Source organism: Hordeum vulgare, chromosome 5H, assembly GCF_904849725.1.
Source record: "Hordeum vulgare subsp. vulgare chromosome 5H, MorexV3_pseudomolecules_assembly, whole genome shotgun sequence".
NCBI classification, from domain to species: Eukaryota; Viridiplantae; Streptophyta; class Magnoliopsida; order Poales; family Poaceae; genus Hordeum; species Hordeum vulgare.
In genome coordinates, this window is record NC_058522.1 from 429,355,029 (window position 1) to 429,381,674 (window position 26,646).

Sequence of the window (26,646 nt, forward strand, 5' to 3'; positions counted from 1 at the left end):
ATCAAATGATGGCTTCAGACATATTGATGTATCATTATAAGATCTTGATGAATAATTAATAAAATTGCTACATGCATCATCATAATGCAGAAATCGGGGGGTCATTCTTCTTTTTCTATAGAAAGGACTCATGCCTCTAGCATGCTCATGTAATCGTGATCAAAAGCCAGTTTGGTTAAACTTTTTAAATAATATATTCAGGTAGGGAAAAAACTAAAAAAAGGGTAGAAACTTTTGCATAGGACAAACAAAGTCCTACATGCCAGTTAACTTACAAGCCTCTGCAATTTAAAAGTTGCGAGAGCAAAAACCATATACAATGTGTGCATCATTTTTCAGTATCAAAATGCTGCCCTAGCTGTGGCGCGTGCTACCTCACGCTTCATCTGTGCTTCTTTCCCACTTCCTCGAAAATAGTGATACGCGCGCTGCATGGAGCAGATAGTGGTCAGTTAATTAGAAGTTCACTAATAGGCTCTTCAGAATCCACTAGATTGAAGCAAAGGTATACTGAGATAAGTGAAGAGAAAGTATCACCTGAATGACCCACATGCTTAGTGACGACTCGAGGCAGAACATTGCAAAGCCAAGAAAGTAGAACACCTGCAGGCCAGATGGTTATGGAAGACTTAAAGATATTGTTTTCTGTTATGGCAAATTATCTAACAAAAATAACTTATACTGTTGACTCGTGAGGCAAGCAACTTGACTCACCCCTACTATGACGCTCTTCCCTATCAAGCTGATCGATGGGAAAATCCCTCTGCATAAACAGTAAACAAGGTAAAGGAAAATATATCAGTTGTCTTACATAGTTGCTTCAAGTTGCGTTGGAAGCAAAACTAGGAATTGTCATCATATAACATAAAAAAGATGATCATAGAGAAGAATGAAGTTCTTGTTTGTTCAAGGAAAGAGTTGTGAAAAAACTGAGGCTTGTTTTTAGAATTGTAATTAAATAAATCTAAAGTATAGTGTCATAGCATTTTTTTTATTAACTCACACAAGAGTTTCCTGTCATTATATTAAGAAGAAAAGAAAATTATAGAAACAGTGCATGCCCAAAAAGGGTCCCAACACTCACATAGAATACCAACAGAGCATGCGCGCGTGCACACACATCGTCCAAATTCAAAAAACATCAGAAAAAATGACAGTCGCACTGTGACAATCCAAACAAACAAATATCAAGGCCAAATAAACTCCAACTGAAAGGCACCGGGAAAACGATAAAGAGAGGATTCCTTTGTGATCTCTTGTACAAGCCGACTGACGCGAGGATTCCTACCCTAGAAAACACAACAATTACAGTATTTCCAAAAGAACTAGGAAACTAGCAGAATCCCTTTTTTCACAGTGTCACAGTGAAACGTATCGCAACAAAGTAAAAGTATTTGTTGAAAACTCACGTCAGTGATTTTCCCACAAACAGAATTGAAGGAGAAATAGCTGCATACACACAGAAAGCAATATGAACCTGTTTTGGGGAGTCAGCAAGAACAAATAGTGAGCTTATTATCCCAAATAAAAAAAGTACGTATGATATAATACTGGGATGTGAACTGCAGTTTTTGCATCAACTTCATAGGGTACTTACCAAGTAGAACAGGAAAAACCATCCAAATTTCAAAGCACTATCATTCCTGTAATATGAGTTGCAATAAAAAAAATCACCCAGAATGATGATCTATTATTATTATCCATATATAAAAATATCTAAACAAATTATCAATACTGAAGTTGCAGATGTACAAGATCAAATGTACCTCATGGCGCGGTAAAGTGGTTGGTACCACAGATAGTAGGCACCTGGGCAACCAAGAATAAAGTAGATGACCGCAAGAAACCAGATCTTGGGACCTATTCAGATAAAATTCAGTTAATGATATGCATATAGCACCTGGGTTTTATGCTATAGTTTTTCACAAAGAAATTTGTACGCTATACAATATGCACCTTCCCCTTTAATCCAAGCGGCAGTAACACAGACGATGTTCCAAAAAAGGCACACGACCAATCCTACCATGATACAAGCAAATATTTAACGTTGCCAATCAGTAAAAACTTGCATTATTGGTGATGCATTGTGGCCGTAACGTAAACTATTGGTTTTTTCTCTATTTTTATTAAGCTGGAAGAATTTAATTTTGAGCAATAAAGAAAACATACCCAAAAGTGACGCAAAGGCGACATATTGTGTTCTTTGAAGATGCACGGGTATCTCATTGTTGATATCATGATGAATGATGGGGAAAAACGGAGGCCAGTTTTTCTCTTCTATGACAACGCCAGCTGCAAAACAAAGAAGGGAATTCACTAAAAAACAAGAAGAAAAGCAACCCCAAATTACAGGATGGTACTGGGAAGTGGGAAGAACAAAACAGAGAGAAAAATAGACTGAGAACAGAAGGTCCACCTCGTGCCGCAGCTTCTTCCCTTCTTCTAATTTCCTATATGGTACAAACCAAGGTTCAACACGTCTATTTCTATTATATACTATATGCACAATACAAAAGAAAATAGAGAGATCACTAGAAATTTTCAAAAAAGTCAAAACATTAGACCGTTGATTTGGTGAACCATTTTATAATTATGGATCACAGTAATGAGATTTGTTTCATAAATACATCTGAACATATCAGTTAAATCATCATAAGTACCTGAAACAGATCACAACCATCAGATATTTATAATTGTATATGTAAAGATGACAACCATAAGATTGTTATAATTGTCCTGAAGTGTCAAAATAATTATATCTTTGTAATCAAAACTAAACACAATGTGGCTATTACTTTTGTTTTTTGAAACGAGGCAAAATATTTGTCATTTTCATTGATTAAGAAGAAGAGAATTGCCTGGTTAATTGGCGAAAAACCGGGCTAAAACCAAATTTTTATAATTTTTACTTAAATAGATTATTGCCACTAGACATGTTAGCTATAAATGGTCAAGCATCTAGCTCTATCAACCTAAATTTTAATATTGCTGAATGATCAAATATCGCGAACTAACGACCTACCAAGACTCAAGATCCAGTCTTCAATTATATATACATATTAATCAAAGATTATGTACAAACAATACAAACATTTTTTCTGTAACCGGGCAGGACAAGTGATTATTTTGATAGAACATGAGCATAGAGCACAAGAACAAAATAAGTCATCGAAAGACAAGAAAAAAGAATAAAAAGGCCATCTGCCCATGTGCAACACCAACTATTGCAATTCGAGGGCTGAGCCCCGACCAAGAACCAACAATTTAGGTCATTGAGGATACAATGTTGAGTATATTGTTTTTGTAGCTAGAATAATAATACTAATAATAACATATTTATGTGTGCCAAAAAGTAAACACGACTAATGACTTTCCAACACAATTGTGCATGACACCTGTCCAGTTACATAAATATCAATATAAGGAGTATAAAATAAGGGAGTGCCTGTCTATTTCAATTGTTATCTAGATACCTTCTCTCGCCTGCTTAACTCAGCCTCCTTGGCCAGAAGCTCCTTCTCCATTGTTTTCATGTCCTCCATACGATCAGCAAGCAAGTAAGATGAGGTTAACCGATTCATATTTGGAAGTTACATCAAACAAAGTATTTCTTTTCTCGAATACGCAAAGCATGCATATCAAATATTAAAGAAGGAGAAAAGAGTACACGATCCCTCTACCGAGGGTGTTACAAGTTATTATACCCATCCACATCAACAAAGTATGTAAACCTCAATCAAATAGTATGGCTACCTTGTTTGTGTGTGGGGAGGCAAAGTCATTGTAGAAGTCAGCTGGCTCTGGAGGAAGAGGCGAAAGGCGGGTGATGTTAGAAGGACTAGGCCGTGGTTGCTGCATCAAAACTTTCATGTGATATGACCAGCTAGACGAGAGCACAATTTTATACTCCCTATGTACTTAAATACTTGTAGTTGGGGAGAACTAGTCTAGTTCTTCTCAACTACAAGTATTTAGGTATAGAGGGAGTATATTTTTGTTAGGAACATGTTTTGCACTACAAGCTCACCGTTGCATAGAATGAACCGCCAGAATAACCAGATTGAGTAGCCGGTGCTTCTCTAGTAGCCTTGTCCTGGTACAGAGCATGATTATTCGGTAAAATTGCATGCAGAACATCAACTAGTCATTTTTCTCCCATTTCTTTGATGAAGGCGGTCTTTATTGATTCAATATGCCATCAGTAAGAAATAGTAACTGATGAGTTGGTAAGAAACTAGCTTATTTCTCTTCTAAAATCTGATTTCTTTTCCAAACAAACCTAGCATTTAGTTTGTCCAACCATTTCTTATTTCTATTCAAGTTCTATTGGGGTACATGTATCTCTTGAGGTTTGTCAAAACAAAAAGAAACTATCAAATTACTTGAGTTTTTTCTCCGATAAAGAAGCATTCTCTTGAGCATTTACAAGAAGCACCTATGTATTCCAAGCGCAAAATCAACAAACTAATTTGTACAAGGTGTATGTAAACCATATATGTACAATCCCTGCAAAAAAACATGTATGTACATATAAATATATGTAGTGGGTCCTAATAAACAATTCATTATATATATAACGATTCATTAGGTCACAATTGAATCAATCAAGAAAAACCCGCACATTCCTAGAAAAGTGTAATAAAGTGAAAAAAGTGTAAGTTGCACTTTCCACTAAACTAAAGTTGCACTTTCTAAATCGTGTTAGGACTTAAAACTCATGGTCGATTCAAATATAAAGAAAACTAGATATAACAGCGGTTGGGTAGATAAATGTATACGCAATCGCCATTCATTTCAAGTCCTACTCGTTAATACATGGGTTCGTATTTTATAATTATCTGATACGAGAAAAGAGACAAGAAACCTACGCCATTACACTGTTATTGTTGTTTAGAATACCGATTACAGTGTAGACGCATAAACATACACATACACACTCACATCACCTCTGTCACACACACATGCCCTCACGCATCTCCTACTGAAGACCGGATTGGAGTTACGGAGCATCAAGATTGATACTTCCTCTATAAAAGTGTTTAGATCACTATTTTACAATCAATTGAGAATCGGCATATATACTCAGTTTTTACGCTGATAAAATACTTTATGTACTATCACTTGGTTTCTTCCTTTTGGGCCTGTTCAATAATTGGAGGGTACAAAATCTGTTCTCTCCCTTCTTTTCGAAAAAAATATAGGTTCATGTCTGCTTATGGAACTGCGACACATCATTTTGTCTTTCCAATATACTCCCTTCGTTTCTTTTTTTGCATATAAGATATGTTCTCGTCAATCTTCGCAAAGTTTAATCCGATTTATATTAAAAAAGTACCAACATATGCAGCAAAACAAAACTTATACAATATGAAAATAAATTTCACGACACGTCCAATAATATTGATTCCGTATTGTGAGCGTTGATATTAGTTTCTATAAAGTCGGTCAAACTTTATGAGGTTTGACTGCAGACAAATTTTATATGCAGAGTAAAAAGAAAGGGGGAAGCACTTCATGGTTCTGCAGGAGCACTTATAAAAAACAAGCATGCAACATGCCAAGAACAGAAGCAGTATTGACCAACAGAGGGTGCATCCGGGAAAAAAGAAGCAACTCATGAAGGTTTAAGGACTAAAACAGGAGGTAAAGTGAAAATAAAAGTAAATTAAAACGAGAACCTCCCGGCCATTGATCATGGATGACTAAGTTAGCCGACTCGAGCTCGCCGGCGACCTTACCGCGAAAGGGTTGACCTCGTCGCCGCCGCCGGTCTCCTCGAAAGGGTTGTCGTACTTCGTCCTCCCCGCCATGGATCACCCCTCGCGCGCTTCTCCTATCTCCTGCTGGCCTTCCCCTGTTTTTCCTGTGCTTCTGCGTGAGCTCAGGTGCCAGGGGAGAGACGGGCCTCAAAAACTCCACACTTGTTCTACGCAAGGAGGCAGGGAGCAGTTGGTCTTTGCAAGAAGTTGCATGCATCAGCACTTCTAGAACTAGAACGAGGATAGTATAATCTAGTCTAGTCATCTATAGTATAAAACCATGGAAATTCCCTGTTTTTCAAAAAGAAAAATCCATGGAAAATCTTGGCGAAGTCCGTGTGTTGACTTTGTCCGGCCGCCGTGTTTACTTTTTATTGCTGTCGGACGAACGGGCCTCCTACTTTCTTCTCTCTTAAGCAGCAAGCATGGTTTTCTTTGCCGCCCTATCCACGCTAACTTGATAGCGACGGTGACTGCGCGGCAGGCGTGGTGAGAAGTCTTCAAATCATTTAAAAAGGGAACCTGATAGCGGCGGTGTTGGGTAAGTATGTCTTCCATTTACACGAACGATCGGTATGCAGCAAGCTGCCGGCCTGGAAATGACACGCTAGCAACCGGCAACGTCAGAAGCCACTGACTTCTTTGAGCCAATTACATTCGTGGTATTAAAACTTGATATAAACAGTTATTTTTATGCTAGAACTTGTGGCATATATTAAATTGGTGCAATAACTTGATTCGAGCATGCAAATATGACTGAGCCTTCTCTTCTACCAATGTCTTCGTCTAAGGATTTCTTTGAGCCAATTACATTAGTGGTGTTAAAACTTGATATAAACGACTATTTTTATGATAAAACTTGCGGCATACATTAAACTTATGCAATAACTTGATTCGAGCATGCAAATATATTAAACTTATGCAATAACTTGATTCGAGCATGCAAATATGACTGGGCCTTCTCTTCTACCATCGTGGAGGTGGTCGGGCGGGGCGGGATGGGGGGTTGGTAGGAACGGCGCCCGAGGAAAACGTTTCGCCAGGTCGCTCCCGCGGGCGACCGGGCGAACCCTAGCCGCCACCGCTCGCACCTCCTCCCCACCACTCCTTCCCTACGTCGACGCCAGAGGACGCCGCCGGGCGAAGCCCAGCTGGTGTTGGCGCCGGCGGGGCTGCTTCTCCCTCCTCCCATGGTGGCTACGACGTGGGACGTGGCGCGCGGGCGAGGAGCGCAACGCTATCGCAGGGCCTAGCGGCCGCGACTCGGACGGTCGGCCTTGGGCGCGGCGGTGCGTGGGTGCGGTGGCGGCTGCATCGTGGAGGTGGTCGGGCGGGGCGGTACATCCTCGGATCTGGTGCCTGGAGCCCCGGGCTTTGGGCAGCATGGGCCGGTGTCCTTCGCCGTGGCAGCGTTCGTGATGGAGGCAGCGGTGTTGTGGTGATCTTTGTGCTCTTATCACATCTCGGCAACGGTGTGCATGATCGACCCTCCTCGATCTGGCCGTCGACGTGTTCCGGATCTATTGCCGGAGATCTATTTCTGGATCGGTATGAATTCGGCCGTGCGCGTCCATAACATCCTACTGAGCTCCATGAGGGCGGACCACGAAGCTTTGTTGTTTGTTGACATCATGGGACATGTCGATATATCGATTTCCATGGCACAGACAGCGGCGGAGAAAGTCATGATGGCTGAGATCGGAGGCTCGGTAAGGCGGACGGGGGCTTGGAGGTGATGGAGTCAGTCAGGTGTTTGATAACTTTCGGAAGGAGCAGTGATGAGTGTTGTTGTTGAGAGAAGTTGATCACTATGGCGAGACCTTTTTTCTTCCTTTCTTTTGAATTTACTTGGACTTCAGGATTTGTAGCAGTGGTATGTAAGTGGAGGTGACATCACAAGTGAAGTTCAAGGTCCTACCTTTCAGGATGAAAATTCAAGGTCTGTCTTAATTGGTTGTGCTTGACAATGGTCTTATTGAAGACATTGCTTTGAGAGCGGGCATTATCTCCAGGGTGAAAACCCAAGATTTACGATCGGGCGACGACGGTGCTTGTGCACTGTTTCCTTCTTGGAGGCGTCGTTTTTGGAGTACTCGAACATCAGGTGTTGTCTTGGTGGTGGTTGTGCTGCTGTTGCAAGTACTGAAACTCTGTAGCGGGACTTTTCTTTTTTAATTTCTTTCTTGTTTTTTGGCTGTGTGCATCCGTCATGCCATTAGGGCATTGCGTTGTTGCAGAGGCTGGGTGTAATTGGTATCTCCTTGATATTAATATATACTTTTTATCAGAAAAAAAATATGACCGGGGCTTCTCTTCTACCAATGTCTTCATCTAAGGATTTCTTTGAGCCAATTATATTCGTGGTGTTAAAACTTGGTATGAACGGTTATTTTTATGCTAGAACTTGGGGCATACATGCAATAACTTGATTCGAGCATGCAAATACGCCTTGACCGCTGACTATGCATGCAACGTGGCCTTGAGGCCCGCAGACTCTGATTTGACGGTGGAGAAAGGACGTGTGGCCAGTTTCTTGCAAAAACCACCTTGATTTTTTAATTTATCACAAAATATCATTATTGGTGAGGTGGCATCTGAATTTTTCCGAAAAATCAACACGAAAGTAGTGCTCTGCGCCTCAAACAAGCATCTAGTACCATATAGTCTTTTTTTAGGTGCACCAGCACATAGTCAGTCCTAGCCACTCCAACCATAACAGATTCATGTCTTACAAGGATTTGAACCTAGGCCGCTCTAGCCAACATACTACTCACATACTGACTCACATCCGCAGCTTGATGTCTTACAAGGATAACTACTCATAAAGTAGTTGGACGAAGGCGCTCACTTTTGTACGTATTCAGTAAATAAAAACGAAGGCCTTTTTGGACCTGAAATGGACAGCGGTCAGTGGGCAATTTACACATGCTCGTATCCGTTAGAAAATAGTAAAAGGTATGTAAATTGTTTTCTCAGTAATAGAAATAATGTTCAAATATTCATGATGTATAAATATTATATATGTACAAATCAAATAACTTAATTTCAAAAATATCACGTATTATTTCAAAACTATTCATACATTTGAAATAATATTTATGAAACATGAACATGTTTGTATAATTAAAATAAATAAATAATTTAAAATATAAATGTTTGTATAATACATTTATATACATACAAATAAAACAGTTCTAAATTTACAAATATTTTGATAATTATGCACACATTTGTATAGTTCAACATTTATATCATAGAAAGTGTTCATAATTCAAATTTTAAAATATTTATCTGAATATTCATTCATAGCTAATATACAAATTACATAATTATTTTGAATATAAGTCACAAGTTAAAATTATATACAAGTGAATATTTTTATAAAATCATTTTGTATAATTTAAATATAATCTGCAAGTGTACAATTTTTATATTCATTAATTATTTTATTTAATAAATATTCTAAATGTCTGTATTTACTATACATTTTTATATTCATTAATTATTTTATTTAATAAATATTCTAAATGTCTGTATTTACTATACATTTTTATATTCATTAATTATTTTATTTAATAAATATTCTAAATGTCTGTATTTACTATACATTTTTATATAATACATTGGTGTATATTTCAATGTTTTAATTTACTAACCATCTTCTTTATGTATACTATTTATGTCCCGGCAGAAAATAATAATATTTATAACACACTGTGTATTATTTTTATTACATATTGTTTTAGAAATATCTCAAAAAAACCAAGTGCGTGCAAAATGGGCGGCATTATTTGCGACAAATTTAAGATTCACATCCGTCAAATTTATACTACATGAAGAATGGTTATCGTTATTAGAGCATCTCTGGCAGACCCCGTATAATGACTCGAACCGGGAAATAATCGTCAAAATACGGGTCTGGGCGAAAAATGCTGCCCGATCAGCCCCGCACACGCGTTCATCCCGTAATTTTTTTTGAGGGGCACGACAAAATCCCCTCTCCGATCCGCGAAAACACAAGTTTCCGCCTCACCTATACGGTGCCCTGTATCCCACAGAAGCAGTTGGTGAGGCGGACATTTCAGCCCGTGCCCTTTCCCCACCCCCTTCCACCGCCCGCCCGCCATCTGTTCTGCCAGTCCACCGCCGGGGATTCCACCAAATCTACGAGGTGAATCGCGCCGCTGGGGCGCCCCTTCCCTCTTTCGCCGAGCCGCTGCACCGGCTCCCCCGGATCCGCCAATCCACCACGGCCGGAGAGCCACCGCCGAAGATGAAGTTGAGCCTGTGCGAGAAGTTTCTGCTCGAGGATTCATCCGATTTGGATGACTCGGATGTTGAGACGATGTTTCTCACATTTCGCCACAGAGTTCGTTGATGGCCCTTACCATGAGGGAGCACGAAGACGAGAACCGAAAGAGGCGGCGAGGATCGACCGTCGGTCATCTTTGCATTCCTCGAAATCGCCATCCTCGGGAACGAGATGCTGATGCAAGACTACTTCGCCACCAATCCAACATACCTGCCGCACCTCTTCCGGAGAAGGTACCATATGTGCGGATCCCTCTTTGTAAAATTTTTTAAGCTTGGGAGGCCAATTATTGATATTTTACTCAAAGAAGGAATGCCACGGGCTTGAAGGGATTTAGTGCATATCAAAAAATCTCGGCAGCTATGCGGGTAATTTCATATGGCGTTCTGGCTAACTATACCGATGAGTACCTTCGCATTGGGGAAGATAGTACGATTGAGTCAGTGTGTAGGTTCGCCAAAGTGATCGTCCATGTCTTTAGTCCTGAATATCTTCGGGCACCGAACGAGGAAGACACAAAAAATTGATGGCATTTAATTAAAGAAGAGGTTGGCCTGGCATGCAAGGAAGCATAGATTGTATGCACTGGACTTGGAAAAATTGCCCAAAAGCATGGCATGGAATGTATTATGACAAGTGTCGTGATGCAAAAATTATGCTAGAGGCCGTAGCTTCACATGATTTATGGATTTGGCATTGCTTTTTTTGGTATGTCGGGTACTCTAAGTTAAATGATATCAATATGTTGCAACGGTCTCATTTGCTTGCTAGGCTTGCTAGTGGTGATGCTCCAGCTTGCAACTACACTATCAATGGACATGAATATACAAAAGGATACTATCTTGCAGATGGTATATACCCTTCTTAGTGCACATTTGTGAAGAGCATCAAAACCCCCCAAAATAGGAAAGAGTCTGAATTCGCAAGGGCACACGAGGCAACCCAAAAATACATCGAAAGAGCATTTGGGGTTTTGCAATCTAGGTTTGCCATTGTTCGTGGTCCTGCTCAGCTTTGGGACAAGCGATCCTTGAAAAACATCATGACGTGTTGTGTTATTCTTCATAATATGATTCTCGAAGATGAGAGGCATGAACTTGGAGTTCTTGTATGACAATGTGGGCAACCGTGTCAAACCAGCTAGAGACCCTAACCGAATTACAACTTTTCTTCACACCTACAGGGAGATTGAAAATGCAAACATCCACTATCAACTTCAGAAGAATCTCATTGAGCACCATTGGCAAAGGGTTGGGCAGTAACACATTCCATATTTCCATTCATTTTCATTCCATTCATGTGTGATTTGTATACGGAACAAGTTTTGTATTGAATTATTTAGTTTGATACGGTGATTTGAATAATTATTATACTTTGGATGATTACTGTATTTGTAATATTGATATTTTACTTATATTGCACATTAGTAATTATGATTTACGGGGTCTTTAGTTTGCGGGGTCGACGCGGTACCGCCCGAGCAGACCCCGCATTGCCTACCCGTAAAAAAACATCTTCTGCGAATATCCTTTTTTACGGGTCCGATTTGCGGGGTCTGACTCTGTCCGTGCCCGCGCCGGCCCGCAAAACCCTTTTTCCGCGAACTGTAAACGACTTTTATAGATTGGCTTTATACGGGGTCTGCTAGAGATGCTCTTATCCACACAAGTGCGTGTGGTGGATTGGTTATGTCAGCTAGCATTCTATCAATATTTCGTGAGTTCGACATGTGGATTTCATATTTTCGCGTTTACTTTTTCGCTGCTGACAGTTGAGATCCATGTGTCATAGGATGGAAAATAAAATACCTTTTAACGTGTAGAAAGTGTTTTTTATGAGAAATAATATAAATTTGAGGGGGTTTTCAAAAAAAAAAAAGGCCACACACGTTCCTCCCTATCTTCTAGTCACTGACAATGGGCCTGCCAAGTCAGCATTGTTTTCGTATCAAACGTGATCTGCACCGTATTTGCACGTCTGAGTTAAGTTGTTGCACCAGTTCAATGTACACCACAAATTCTAACATTAAAGTGACCGTTTGCGTCAAGTTCTAGCACCGTCTGTATAATTGACTCGATTTCTTTTTCAGATAATTAATAAAAAGAAATACTACTCACAAAAATAATAAGTCACTCTTGTGTTGTGATCAACCATAACCCAGATGGTCACACACGAAAGACAACAATCAATCCACATGCTTGATTTTCTCCACTGACTGGAGAAGCCATGGCGAAGCTCAAAATGATGGGCGCCGCGATGCCGCATCAGGCCTCATCTCCGCCTCCTTCCCGCTTCCGCGGAAATACCGGTATACTCTCTGCAAGTAATTAACAGCAAAATGTTTTCAGTGGGGAAGCCGCCACCTTTTGGGTTCGCCCAAATAGGAAATTTATGCAGCTGTTTGCCTGCTTAATTACCTGCATGACCCACATGCTTATCAACCCTTCCAGCACAAACAGGGTGAAACCAAGGAAGTAGAATATCTGAAGAAAAGATTAATAGCGAGCTTAGTTTTTTTAGCCGAGTTGTTGTACGGTAATTTTTAAATTTTTATCAATTAATAAATAAGTACAAACAGTGAGCTTAGTTCGATTAATGTGTGGATGTTGAAAGGGAGCAGTGGTTGGTTTGGTTCCAGACTGATGTAATTTTTGACCTTATCACTCCCGGCTAGTTGCCCTTGTCTGAAGATATATGACAAAGTAAATGCTTAACGTTCAGAGTCAACCATCTTTTTCCACGTCCCAGGCTAGGATAATGAAACTAACTAGTAGGTTCGATTTTGCAAGTATGAAACATTTTCCCTCAATTTTCAGTCTTGGTGAAGCGTTCTGTTTGTCACAATGGTAGAAATACATTGATATAATATCCACTCACCCCAACCGTAGCACTGTCAACTATAACGCTCAGTGCTTGAAATATTCCTCTGCAAATGATAGAACGAAGACAAATAAAGTGAGCCTCAGGTCTAACAAATAAGAATTACAAAGTATGACATGGTAATGAAAATACAATTCTTTACACCACTTTGTTTAAAATGTAGAAGAGCAAAGTATTCTTTATTTGATCTGCTGAAAAAATAGTTGGACAATAAGTCCCAATCACACGGTATTCAGTATTTACCTTTTCTATGGAAAACTGGAATTTTCTTATTCACAAAAGTATTATGTACACCGGTAAGTTAACTTACGCCAATGAACGCCCCAAGAACAGAATTGATGGCGCAACAGATGCGAATATGCAGAAACAAATGTGAAACTGCGGATATAACAAAAAAAAAACATTAGATATCCCACTTAAACAAGTACAGAATACGAGGATCTAACATGGACACGAAGCTATCCATCTTGCATAGTAATAAACTTACAAAATAGAACATGAAGAACCATCCATATCTGAAGGCACTCTCTTTCCTAGTGAAATTATGATCATATCAAGTGGTGAGCAAGAGATTTAACCATGCACCAGGACTAGTTGAAGACATTGTAGCAGTTTATCAGCAAGAGAAATAGAGTACCTCATCGCACGGTAGAGAGGTCGGTACCACAAATAGTAGGCTCCTGGGACTCCAGTAACAAAATATATGATGGCCAGGAACCAGATCTTAGGACCTGCATCTGCACCTGCATGTAGGAATGCAACGAAGATTAACTAAAACAACACAAACAGATGAATTCATATCATGTTTTTAACTATAAATGAACGAAGTTTATCTGAACATACTTTCCCCGGCTGAAATCCAGAAAGCAGTGACACATATAAAGTTCCACAAGAGGCATATGATCAAACCTGCATGGAAAATCTAGACGTGATTATCCAGGAACTAATACAGTAGTAAATAAGTTTAGAGATTTTCAAATAGTTTTGCATCTGCTGATTTTGTACCTAGGAACGATGCGAATGCAACATATTGTACTCGCTGCAAGTGCACGGGTATATCGTTTGAAATATCCACATGAATGACAGGAAAGAAAGCAGGCCAATTTTTAGGCTCTATAAGAACTCCGGCTGTGTATGATCAAGAGTGAAACAATAAAAAAGTTATGCTGATTTTCACAGGGATTGATATATATAGCGCTTGGTGGATCAAGTTGAAGTTTACCTCTTGCAAGAGCATCTTCCCTTCTTTTTATTTCCTAGAGGAAAACAAAATTAGAGAAAGACATACAACTTAGTAATAAATGTAACAGAAATAAAGATATAGAACTACATATACGTGTGAAATCCAGCTGCATATACTTAATACAAAAGCAATGTCAAGCCAAGCTTGATGTTATGATTTTATCAAGTACATACCTGTTCTCTGTTGTTCAGCTCAGCTTCTTTAGCCAAAAGTTCTTTCTCCTTTTTCTTCACGTCCTATGTTTGTACGTGGTATTATCAAAATGATACGCGGGGATGTAAAAAAACAAAGACGAAAATAATTGAAATAACGACTCATTAATGAGATGAAGAAGTGTAATCCAGATTCATGTCATGGGAGGACCGATGCGGGGCGGTCTCACCAGGCGGCGGAGTCGGCCGGGCGTGGGGATCGGTGTCGCAGCGCCGACGGCATCCTCCTCGGGACGACATGGTGTGGGCAGCCCGTTGCACGCTAGCTGTAAGCCCGCGGCGGCAGCGGGTCATATCAAATCTGACCTTGGCGGCGGCGGCATTGGGTCTGGTCTCCGGTCAAATCCGATCTGGCCGATACGACCTTCATACGCGACGAGGATGATCGGTTGCGGTCCCGTGCACACGATGCTGGATGGAGGGTCCTCGAGCAGATCCAGGTGAAAACCCTACTCTTGGCATGTTGGCAAGGTCGACGATTGCGACGTTTTTTACATCATCCCTTTCTTGAAGGCCTCTTCATGGGGAAGCTCTAGACCCTATCTGCTACGTCCGAAGGAAATTCTAAATTAGTCGATCGGATGACGACGGCATTCATTTGTCGTACCCCTCTTAAGGGCGTCATTTTTGGAAGTGTGCATAGGCTCGAGGGACCTGTGGACGACATCTGCGGCGGAGGGGCGTTTCCTGTGACGCATCGACATCGTGGAGTCTCAGCGGCAAGGCACAACAAAGTCTCGGCGACAGATGCACGATGATGAATGCGCGTAGGGAGGAGGCGATGTCTGGCTCCATGGGGGCGTCGACGACAAGCCTGATAAGGTTGATGCGTCGGTACCTGCTCTAAAGATGGATTGATGGAAGATGACGGCGACGACCTATGAAAGTGCATCAGACCGGTTTGGCCCCAGACCCGATATGTGGCTTGGTCGGGGCATCCGGCTTTAGAAGTCACGATTTGATGGGATGTCTGTTTGGCATTCAGCTCAGACATTCGGCACTCCTTTATCAATGGATAGGAGTAGCGACAAATGTTGTCAAGATAAAGACTTTAAACAAATTAATGTATTACTTTGTAAGGTTTTTGTGAACAATTAATAAAATGGCTGCATACATCTACCAGATGTAGAGGCCGGGGTCATCCTCTTTTTCTAAAAAGAAAGATACTATCCTAGTAATTTGGCATGACTCGGAAATCACTCGCTACCGTCAAATTTCCTCCAATACAGAATATGCTATGGATTCTCTAGTAAGTTAGGTATTTGTGCACGACTTCATTTCTATAGTTTCCTTGTACTTCAATCTTGTTGTAACAATCTTAGAGCATCTCTAATAGACCTTGTAAAAGGGCTGCACCCATATAATTCTCGCGAGTATACGGGTCCGGTTCGTTTTTCTTATCAGAACAGACTCCGTATCCCGGGCACGACCCGTAAAAAGTTTACCGTGGCCCGGAAAAAGACCCTCTCCATCGCTATTTACGCGGTTTCACTGCTCGGATACAGGTCAAACCCTATCCGTCTCTGCCGCCACTCCGCCATGATTCACCTCCCCCTCCACCCTAATTTCTCGTTGTCGGTGAGCCTAAAAAAGCCCTAGCGCCCCTTCCCGACCCATGGACGGCTACAGAGGTGGTGGGGATGACGCGGAGCGCCGCCACACCCGTATCTCTGACGCCGTAAGCAAGCGGGGGGCGCAAAAGTGGCTCAACTATGGGAGCCGGCCGACGGCGACGTTCGAATGCCGCGAGCTCGACGAGGTCTTCCTCGAGGAGGGCGTCACGACATCGCAGGCGCACACGTCCAAGGGGGCGGACCTGCGTGTCATGAAGGCCGAGCAGGCCAAGGTCTGGATCGACCTCGACTCGGACGATGACTGAGCTCCTCCGACTCCTCCGTCGCGTCGTCGCCGCCGCACCCGTCGATTTTGGCAGTCTAGGCTCGGGTACGCTGCACGGTCCACAGATCCCCCCTATGTAGTACTATGATGTAGTATAATGAACAACTATCTATGATGTAGTATGATGATCAACTATGTACGATGAATGTCGTTGCAATTATCTCCCGAGAATGTTTTTTTTTTTCAAATTTTACAGTTCATATACGGTCTGATCTACAGTGCACGAATTCGCCCTGCAAATCTGATCTGCAACGAACTATAAACACATTTTCCGGGTTCAACTTTTACAAGGTCTGCTAGAGATGCTCTTACTGTTGTAGGTTGCCGAACGTGTAAGCCACAACAGAGGTGATTCCTATGCTAACCAATATAAAAATACGCGCGTGGCCTCCTACAGCCTCCTACAGCCTCCTACAGGATGTGAGAACGCTTCCTAAACCTTCACAATTATTACTCTGAAAGTTTACCAGTGAAGATAATTATTTTAGGAAAAGATGGTACTTGGGTAAAACATATAGAATTAATTAATGATTGAATACACTTATGAACTATGCTTGAGATATTTTGCACAACTCCAAAACAAAGGACAAAACCAATGTAGGAAAATGTTAGGCTAGTGACAAACAACTGAAGAAGTTCATTCTTGACCAAAATTTGAAAAGAAGACTAAAGAAGTTCAGATACAATACCTTTTTCGCATCAAGAGGCATATTCACAGGTGCACCAATGTCATTGTAGAAGTTCACTCGTTCATGCGGGAGTGGGGTCGGGCGTGGTTGCTACATAAATACAAAAATATATTGTGACATGATGATAGGGTTAAATAGATCGAGCTATGAAATGTACATATACAGTTTGAGAATCATAATAATAAATTAGTTGCTTCGTGTAGTTCATTCTACTACTCCCTTTGTAAATCTTTATAAGACATTTTTAGAGTCCATGATCAATGTCAAAAAACGTCTACAGAGGGAGTACTTGAAAAAGCGACAGTATCGGTTGTCGTTGTAGATTTTTCCCTTATGGTCTTCCCTCCCTTCAAATGAAGCATCTGACGATACTCCTTACACATGCCGTGGATTCGACGCAGGGCAATTGATATGGTGCCTCTAGAGCAAGCGAGTGGCTATGTATCGAGAAAGGGTTGACCTCAACAACCTAGTATGTTCGCTCCGCCTCCTCTCTTGTCCATTGCATTGTAACTTCACCTTAGTCAAATCCAATCTGTTATGTGGATTAGTCTAGCACCAACAATGAGTCCTAGTATTCTAATGAGTCCATATTTTGTACAGTTATCAACTATATGTGTTTATATTTTTCTCTGTGGGCACCTTAATTTGCTTCTTAGTGGTCTACAAGAAGTTATCCTACTTAAACAAAGGCTATGGATATGAAGTCAGTAGAAAATTCGCTTGCATCTAATCTTTTGTTCAACTTGGATTTCTTATGAGATTGCCTATGGTTATGAAACTCGGCCTTGAAATTTTTTTTCGAGCAATCGTCAATGAGTTTGTCCTAATGCAACAACAAGATACTTTGGGTTTTTTCTTCACATTCTCGTTTGGAACAAAAGTGCACTCATTTGGACACACACTTCTTCATGGAGGCGCTAAATATCAGTTGACAAGACGTTTTTTTTGCTTTTCATGCAAGCTTCATCGATAATTATCAGCTATACTCCCAGAGTCACTTTGTCAAAGGGTTTAGATGGTGTTTCTTTTGACAATTTAGTATGTCTTGATAAGATCATGAGTTCTCAGTATACATGGATGGAGATAGATGAGTGCATGGGTGCTCCAAAAACAAGTATATCTGAAGCAATCCCTCACATATGGTTAAACTTGTACTCTAGAATTTTCTACATTTATGCTTTCCTAATCAAAGAGTACAACCACGAGTACGACATTTGTTATACCATATGTTGTAGACATATCTAACATAGATATATATAAACTATATAATTTACACAAGTATCAAAAACTAATTAAAACATATATTCTGTTACAAAGTACAAACAGAATTCAGCGCAATGTATGCGTATTTTTCAATGATATGCATTAGAAATATATAATAAATAATACAATTAATATTTAACTTTGTTACGTTGTTAATTATGACAAATAAGTAACGGAAAATTATAACCCTTAACATGGTATATAAGTATAAATTTTAGTATAAATATGTATATATCAAGAGGAGTGAGTGATAGGCACAACTGAAATTGGTGACTGTTTAAAAAACACAGAATTGGAGTTATGTAAACCCAAATTTGAAAATTTGTCTCTTTATGATGGTTGCTTCAATATGGTTTATGGTGATGACTTGAATGTTTGCACCTTATTTTTTTTTAATCACCACGGTTCTACTTGGTCAAAAATTGTTGATGGTTGGGCAAAACGGAATAAGTGGATGATGAAGCAAGGGGACATATGAGTGCGGGCAGAAAAGAGTCGGGAATCATGGTGGATTGTTGAGTATCTCTACCTATGTCACTCGGTGCCGAGTCCAAGAATTCTTAAAACATTTCTCTCTTTACGCTTATTCATATATCAATATGCAATTGTATATGACACTTATGCACACGACGAAAACAAAATTTGCAAACCTACTTGTTTTCGCGGGTTGTGATAATTGTCGTCGCTTTGTCAATATACATTTTGTCTCGAAAACTCAATGTGTTTTAGATAATAATGTTTCTTAGTATGTTGATCTTATTTTGAATATACTAACATGTGTGCAAATATTTGTTGGAGCTTGTGAATTGGGTTAGCCATCATTTGAGCGATCACCCGCTTATGTTCACGCTTACAAAATTGGTGGTATTTCTATCAATGATGACTTCCTTGATGGTTACCTCATGGCTTTGCAAATTTTCCATCATGCATTTCATTAACTATTGTCTTGCACTTATACCAGCTCTCCGCGGCCTACTTCTTGTAAGTATCACAATTTAATAGTGCATTAACTATCGGATGCCTGCCGTCTAGATTATAGGCCTTCTCCACAAGATGTTTTCCTAACAAGTTAAACGTGACTGATAACATTGTCGACCCAATGTAGCTAGATATGAAGGTTCACGCACGCAGGATCAGATTTTGTTTGAACACATTCAGGCCAGATCTAGGCCATGGAAAAAGGTGTAGGGGGCATCCCCCCCACCACCCAAGGCATTTCACAATGTGTTCTAGATAATGTGTTTTGTCAATGTAAATTTTATCTCGAAAACTCAATGCGTTCTAGATAACTAGGTTTCTTAGTATGCCGATCTTCTCTTGAATATACTAACATGTGTGCAAATATTTGTTGCAGCTTATAAATTGGGTTAGCCATCGTTTGAGCGATCACCCGCTTATGTTCACGCTTATGAAATTGTTAGTATTTCTATCAATGATGACTTCCTTGATGGTTATCTCATGGCTTTGCAAAATTTTCATCATGCATTTCATTAATTATTGTCTTGCACTTATACCAGCTCTCTGCGGCCTACTTCTTGTAAGTATCACGATTTAATGGTGCACTTATCAGTTGTGCATTGCTATCATCATTTTTCATGATTTTGACTTATTATCATCCATCATTGTACAAATTGATCATGTTTTGAGGCCAGAAGTTGAATATTATATGTATGAGTAATCAGCTTTTTGTTCCACTTGCTATACTAGCTTGCATGTCTACCGCCTACACTAGAGGCCTTCTCCACAAGGCTATTTCCCTATAAATCAAGTATGGCTGATAATATTGTTGACCCAATGTAGATATGAAGGTTCATGTCTAAAGCTAACTAAAAGGCTATCTCCTAGAGTTTGTTTGAACATATTCAAGGCCAGACCTAGGCCATGGCAAAAGGTGTAGCCCCCCTCCCCCCCCCCCCCCCCCCAAAGGCACTTCACAATGTTGTATTTATTCAATAGTTGTTTATGGTTGAGTACAAGTACCTTGTAATCATCAGTTGTATCATACAATCACATATACATGGTGTATTAAGACTTCATTTCTGTACTAAAAAAGGTTTTTAAAAAATGTATTATGCCTTTGTAATGATTTTCATGATGTGATATTTTCCAATCAATTTTTTTATGTTACTCTGTTATAGTTTTTTTTAGAACATGTTACTCTCTTATGGTTGCTAGGCCCATTGTACCTTTCGCACTAGGTTCTCCGTAAGGCTAGGGTCGGCCTTGGATACATTCGTGCAATCTGTATAATTATTTGTTTCAGTTGCTGGCTTGTTGTTTGAGATCTGTTTGTATATTTATCTTATTAACCAAGGATCATTCCAAATATTGGCTCTTTTCTACATCCCTAGCTCTCCAATTAATCCTTTTTCAGCAAGTTCATTCCTTCCGGTGTTATCTCCTTGCATGCCTTGGACAACATCAATCCCATGCTTCCATTCTTGAACACTGTTCAAGAATTCATCTGATTAATCAATTAACTTGTCAGTTAATCGCTACTCGTAGAGTGACCGACTCGAATAACACATATTCATCATGTTAACTTGCCAAGCCGATTAACTGGCCTGACGGACCGATTAACTCACCTGTCAGATCGATTGGTTTTCAAACTGATTAATCGCTGCCCACCTGGCCCATTAGTTGTTCGCCAACCCCTCACGCCATTGCTCCCCAACCCCTTCCTCCATAATGATTGGTTGTAGTTGAAAACTATGTGGGCAATTTCAAATGTTTAGTTTATAATTTCAACTTTTTAGATTTTGTAGGTTTTGATACATGAAGATTACAAATTTGCTTTGCTTCTATGCCTTTATATGCCCACATTAGAATATTTTGATACATTACATAGGTGAGAGCATGAAAGTGTGGTGTAATACATAAAAACAGGAATATGTTGGTAGGTTCCTATTTAATCTAATGATTAATGATCAACCAATTAATTTAATTAATATGCCGGTTTACTGATTAATCGCTACTCGCTAGCCGACTGAGCAGCTACCAGTTAATGATTTCTTAAATAATGCTCTTGAATCTTCTTCCAACTTATTCATGTAAGAAAATTCACTATTGGTTCAACATTATTTCCTCGTTGAACACAACTTCAAATTATTCGTTTCAATGGTCATTTTTGTTTTAGCATTAATTTCTGGAACGTCTGGGGCTTTTTTTATGCACTGAGCAGTAAGCAGTACTGTTATCGCTGAACATGACTGTAGTCTTTTTTTTATGTGTTGCCCTGACAGGGATTCATACGGACTTCAAATTTCTTCATGGTGGTGCTCACAACATCTCCTTAACTCTCATGTAAGATGTAACGTCAAATTTTTTCCATGGTTCTCGCCACATCTCCTGAACTCTCAGCAACGTTGTATCAAATTTTGCTCTACAGCTCATGCCTCTATATCCCATAGGAAGAAACCAACAAGCTCATCTGCTCCCATCTCGCCCTCGTGTCGGGCGGCACCTAGGTTGCCGATCGTGTAAGTCACAGCAGAGGCGATTCCAATACTTAACCAATATAAAAATACACGCGTGGCCGAGAACGCTTCCGAAACCTTCATAATCAATTACTTCCTTCGTTTTTAAATATAAGTTTAAAAAAAAAATCATTAAAGGACCACATACGAATATATATAGGCATATTTTAAAGTATATATTCATTCATCTTGTTTTATTTGTAGTCACCTAATGAAATATGTAGAAAGACTTGTAATTTCATATTTAGAAACGAAGGAAGTACGTATTACTTTGAAAGATTATCAGTGAAGATAATTATTTCAGGAAAAGATGGTACTACTTGGGTAAGGAAGCATCGGACGATACTCCTCACAGACTCCGTGGATTCAACGCAGGGCAATCCATCGATATGGTGCGGGTAGAGTAGCAAGCCAGTGGCTACGTACCGAGAAAGGGTTGACCTCCATCTCGACCTCCTCGAAGGGGTTGTCCTGCTGCCCCCACTTCCCCGCCATCGATCCAACCTCGGGTCTCTCCTTCCTCTCTCTCTCTCGTGTCTCTCTATCTGCTTTGCTAGCTAGCCGGCCCCGGTAATTAAAAGAGCATCAGGCTGCTCTCATCACCCGGAAATTACAGTCGCTAGCTGCCGTCCCTGCATGAATGGAGCTAATTAACTCAGCTAGAACCCCCGGCTTACACGGTACGTAGGCCGGCCTCGTTTTTTAATAGCTTGCCATTGTGCACGACGCCGTCTCGTAGCGGCGGAGCTTCGTAGGCACATGTACAGGGACGCAGGCCGGCCGTGGTGGCGCACAAGTGGCAGACGATGCTGCTTACGCTACGCTCAAGGTGGAGTAGTCAAATTCATAAGTACCTCAATCAAACGTATAAGAACATTAACATAATGGACACAACAATGAAGTTGGATGAGTCCACCACCGTCGCTGCCGGTTGAGTGGAGGCGGCTTGCGTCCCTAGCTTCAACGTTCCTTTATTTCGTCATATTCTTCACATGACACGTAACGGGTAAGTACGTCGGATGTACCTGCAAATATCGAGGTGGATAACATAGACACATACACACATAACAGTAGGCCCCAATAGGCCTTCTAAGGTTTGTGTCGTAAAAAGCTAGTTTTGAAGCTTTGAAACACCGATCCTAGATTCCCTTCCAAACTACAACTCTAGAATTTCTAAAATACTTTTAGAATATATAGGGCTACGATGAATCCATTCTGCATTTAACTCGCGCCTAGTCCGTTAATCATCAAGCAGTTTCTCTCTACCCGTGAATGCTTGGTGATCAACTCCCCGAAGACTACCTTCAAGCACTACATTTGGTTCGACCTTTAAAAGAAAGAAGACGAGGAGATCTTCTAGCCATTCAAGACTTAGTAGCTTAAATTGCCCGTTACCAGGGGTATGGCTAACCAATTGGGCCTCACACTCTCATGAGGTTTCTACACTTTCTCACATGACATATCCAACCCCTTTTCTCACTACAATCATTTGTGCACACCCGGGAAAGATAGTGACGAAATCTTTTAGAAATGGCCTCCTTACCACTCTAGCAACACCTTTTCCCACCTACCCTGCCATATAACAATGACACTACTCAATAAGGGTCCCCAACCACCTACTTAAAGCCATAGCCATGTATCATGCATGTGTAAGACATTGGGTTCTATTGAATGTGGTCGATTATCTCTTTAAACCCGAGATGCGGTCCCCACCAGTATTGAGCATGCATCCATTCTCGTGCTAGATCTCTGATCTCTACACTCTAATGACCGAACATACCACTCCACCTAGAGAAAACACTTTCAAAGAAGTTTTTGAAAACTTTTCCAAAAACATATTTCTCATAAGATGAGCTAAATACACCGGATATGTTTACCTTCCCGATACAATACATATCATAGACCTCGGCAAACATATAACATAACTAACCTAGGGTCGTGATGCAAGGTCGTTGACGATGGCAGAACTACAAGCCGGTGATATATAAGCGATGTTGTGTTGAAAGATGCGAGTTTGCCGTAGATTTGACCCTACTGGCGAGGACAGGGACACACGAGCATGCTTTCCTTCGAGCTAGTGGGAAGAGAGGAGGAGGTAGATCAGATGACACACATGTTTTGAATCGGGCAGAGCACGAGCCGGCTGATCCTTACTAGGAATCAGCCGGTTCACACCTAGCACATGCCTTTTATTATTTTTTATTTTCTTTGTGTGTGGTAATAATGGTCCTTATCATCTGGAGGGCAAAAAGGGCGCCAATTATGCCAACGTTGAAGATACATACCCTTGTAATATCAAGACCAATAGACCAACTAGTTTTTGTTATTTGGTATATTGCATAAGATTGCCGTTATGACAATTTGGTAGTTTTGACCAAACTAGTAAAGTGATCTCGTTTTGAAAACCTCACACATGATTATATGAAGGACCTATAGAGACCGAGGGAGGACAAAATAAGAGCAATGTCGACCAGCTATTGGTAGTTGAACTAGACGCGCTTGCAGATATGAAATTTTCATATGTCATCTTATGTCAAAAGTTTGGGGAACACAAATCTAACGATGATCCACGTGCTGAAGGCATTATAGATTTGATGTTAAGGTATGTTCTAGAAAATATGGACCTACACAATAATGATTCTACCAAAACTTTGTTATTATATTTCACTTGTTATGTGCTCGATGAAGACATCCATCTCTGCGTGTTGCCACCGTTAAAAAGAAGAGAACTATAATAGGAATCAGAACTCATATAGGTTATTCCTGAGTCTTAGTAAAAGCAGAAAAAATTTAGACCAGGTAATGATCTTAGCTTAAGCTTAAAGTGAAAAATCTTGACCGGTATGCCCAAATCTATGTTTTATTATAAATAATGCACTTGACTGTAACAACTTACAAACTGTTTCCTCCTGCCGAATTTCTCAAATGTTTGTACTTTTTAATTATTTATATAGGCCCATCGTTGGAGAAGAGAAGAAAATCAAAATTTTGCAATCATATTTACCCGGGAAGAGGCCCTTCAAACCATTGATATGAATCCAATAATAATTTAGACATTTCTATCATTTAGGTCCTCTGTATAAACTCTATGTGACATTATTCTCCAAACTTTTATACTAAACATTTCTACTTCCCTATACCTCATTTCATTACCAAATCTTAATAAAATAAGTATTAATACAACATTTAGTGACATTAATAATATATCTATATGAGAGAAAAATAGTCACTTTAATACAATTTAGAAATCTATTATAATTCTTATCTATGGTCATTTAGTTAAACTCTAACCAAAGTAAGCAAGGTGAGAAAAAAGGAGAATTCAAGGGAGGGGTGATGAGTCTGTTCGTGCCATATAAATAGTGTATTTATATGTGTTTGTGTCTACTCTAATGTCCCCATAATGTTTTGTACAATCTACAGGTCAAACAAATATCCTAACAGATATTTTGTGGGTGTGCTTTTCTAGTTTGGTTCGTTGGAAATTCTAGAGTGTAGAGTTGGCAACACATGTTTTTCTCCTCAATAACTGAAGTGTGATGGTCTCCAAAGATTACTAGTGTAAGCACACTATGATATTCGTCACAGTAACTATCAACATCATGAAAGGGAGATTTGTCGAAGGATTTGAGTTGATAATCAATCTACAATACCATTATGATATCACATTTTTTTGCATGGTACCTGATCACTATTGCAGAAATGTCTAGCAGTGACGAGCGGCAAAAGCTCAACATTGATGGGATCTCACGGATGTCCGCCACTAACATGTGCCACTGCTAAAATAACATCAGTGGTGGGCACGCGTCCAACACATGTAGTAAATTTGTAGTGGCGGTCGTACTTGGATGTCCGCCATTGGCAAAAGGTGTATCAGTAGCGGTCGGATTAGAACACCCACCACTAAAAGAATATTCATGAAAATTAATTTTTTCACAAACATGGAAATATTTCTGCTGCCATGGTTGCGTTTTACATAATACCCATAACAGAAATTGCACTACTTATGGACACTACATTGATTCCAGCAAGAAATTATGTCACATTACATCATACATTAACCACTAGCTAGTTGTTATCAATCATGACTTCAAATGCACCAACATTGTAGTTAAAACACGATCGACGGTACAAACATCCATTGGTTAATTAGTAATGATCATGACAAGTAGAAGGACGTACTCCTCTCTTTTAGGAAAAAATGAAAAGAATAGGAAAACCCCTACATCTTCATGGTGGAGCACAAACATATATCGATCTCCAAGTTCTCGTCTGCAATCATTCAATATTTGCCTCCATTCATCAATTTTGAGGCGTCCATCTCGTATGACTTCTCTCAAGTATGTGCCTTTCAAATTGGTCTTCTCGTGGCAAATAATTGTCATCTCACCTTGCACATCCATCACCGCACCCACAACAACTCTTGGGAGCTTCTTTCAAAAAATTATATGAAAAAGATGGACTAATGACACAATAGTACAATATCTTACCATGCATTTTCTATGAACATACACTATCTTACCATGGTGGTCGAAACACTACAGGATACGTGCCAATAGTACAATGGACTAATGACACAATAGTATAACAAAAACATGTAAATAAAAGTTATGGGATATTTAAATAAATAGCAATTAATTTCATATAGCGAGTGTGGAAACGTGGGGGTAGGGTTTGTAGATTTGTCCCTAGAAAACCGATAACTATACTGATAATCATTATTGAAGTTTTATATGAAAGAGAGACAAAAGCTTAACATACTTTCCTTACTAGGATCACATGCACTTATGATTGTCACTCTAACAACCATCCACAAATACTAAAGATCATGAAGGTAAAATCCAACCATAGCATTAAGTGTAAATAGCCATTTGCTCCCATACGCAACAACCTACTTACCCGAGTTTAAG

The 26,646-nt window shown here is 39.9% G+C and overlaps 2 protein-coding genes across 4 annotated transcripts; both read right to left on the reverse strand.

Moving 5' to 3' along the window:
• Nucleotides 1–150: 150 nt before the first annotated feature.
• Nucleotides 151–6,113, reverse strand: LOC123399173 (secretory carrier-associated membrane protein 4). Of its 3 annotated transcripts, XM_045093605.1 has the most exons (13): nucleotides 5,739–6,110; nucleotides 4,028–4,093; nucleotides 3,754–3,852; nucleotides 3,474–3,536; nucleotides 2,417–2,450; nucleotides 2,170–2,292; nucleotides 1,957–2,019; nucleotides 1,767–1,860; nucleotides 1,598–1,643; nucleotides 1,410–1,477; nucleotides 715–763; nucleotides 538–603; nucleotides 151–428 (listed from the first exon to the last, which is right to left on the reverse strand). In XM_045093605.1, exons 1-13 carry the CDS (start codon nucleotides 5,808–5,810, stop codon nucleotides 342–344), a joined length of 930 nt encoding a protein of 309 aa, XP_044949540.1. In that variant the 5' UTR covers nucleotides 5,811–6,110; the 3' UTR covers nucleotides 151–341. The 3 variants fall into 3 exon arrangements, with proteins under 3 accessions (XP_044949540.1, XP_044949541.1, XP_044949542.1); XM_045093606.1 differs by lacking the exon at nucleotides 1,957–2,019 and having other exon boundaries at nucleotides 5,739–6,113; XM_045093607.1 differs by lacking the exon at nucleotides 5,739–6,110 and having other exon boundaries at nucleotides 3,754–3,800; nucleotides 4,028–4,097.
• A 6,194-nt stretch (nucleotides 6,114–12,307) lies between these two features.
• On the reverse strand, nucleotides 12,308–23,055 carry LOC123398048 (secretory carrier-associated membrane protein 4-like). The gene is made up of 12 exons (XM_045092561.1): nucleotides 22,163–23,055; nucleotides 16,995–17,084; nucleotides 14,368–14,430; nucleotides 14,174–14,207; nucleotides 13,957–14,079; nucleotides 13,795–13,860; nucleotides 13,589–13,682; nucleotides 13,439–13,484; nucleotides 13,262–13,329; nucleotides 12,949–12,997; nucleotides 12,489–12,554; nucleotides 12,308–12,388 (listed from the first exon to the last, which is right to left on the reverse strand). The coding sequence occupies exons 1-12, from the start codon at nucleotides 22,229–22,231 to the stop codon at nucleotides 12,308–12,310; spliced, it is 849 nt and encodes a 282-aa protein (XP_044948496.1). The 5' UTR covers nucleotides 22,232–23,055.
• Between the last annotated feature and the right edge of the window lie 3,591 nt (nucleotides 23,056–26,646).

What these genes read in the sequence shown, in the direction of transcription:
- LOC123399173 (XM_045093605.1), bottom strand. Translation starts at nt 5,810, where the DNA reads ATGGCGGGGAGGACGAAGTACGACAACCCTTTCGAGGAGACCGGCGGC. An exon ending in AGTTAAGCAGGCGAGAGAAG is followed by an intron (nt 2,451 to 3,473) that starts GTATCTAGATAA and finishes TGTACCATATAG; the next exon opens with GAAATTAGAAGAAGGGAAGA. An exon ending in GGAAGAAGCTGCGGCACGAG is followed by an intron (nt 2,293 to 2,416) that starts GTGGACCTTCTG and finishes TTTGTTTTGCAG; the next exon opens with CTGGCGTTGTCATAGAAGAG.
- LOC123398048 (XM_045092561.1), bottom strand. Translation starts at nt 22,231, where the DNA reads ATGGCGGGGAAGTGGGGGCAGCAGGACAACCCCTTCGAGGAGGTCGAG. An exon ending in GGAAGATGCTCTTGCAAGAG is followed by an intron (nt 14,080 to 14,173) that starts GTAAACTTCAAC and finishes GATCATACACAG; the next exon opens with CCGGAGTTCTTATAGAGCCT. An exon ending in TTCTTGGGGCGTTCATTGGC is followed by an intron (nt 12,998 to 13,261) that starts GTAAGTTAACTT and finishes TATCATTTGCAG; the next exon opens with AGGAATATTTCAAGCACTGA.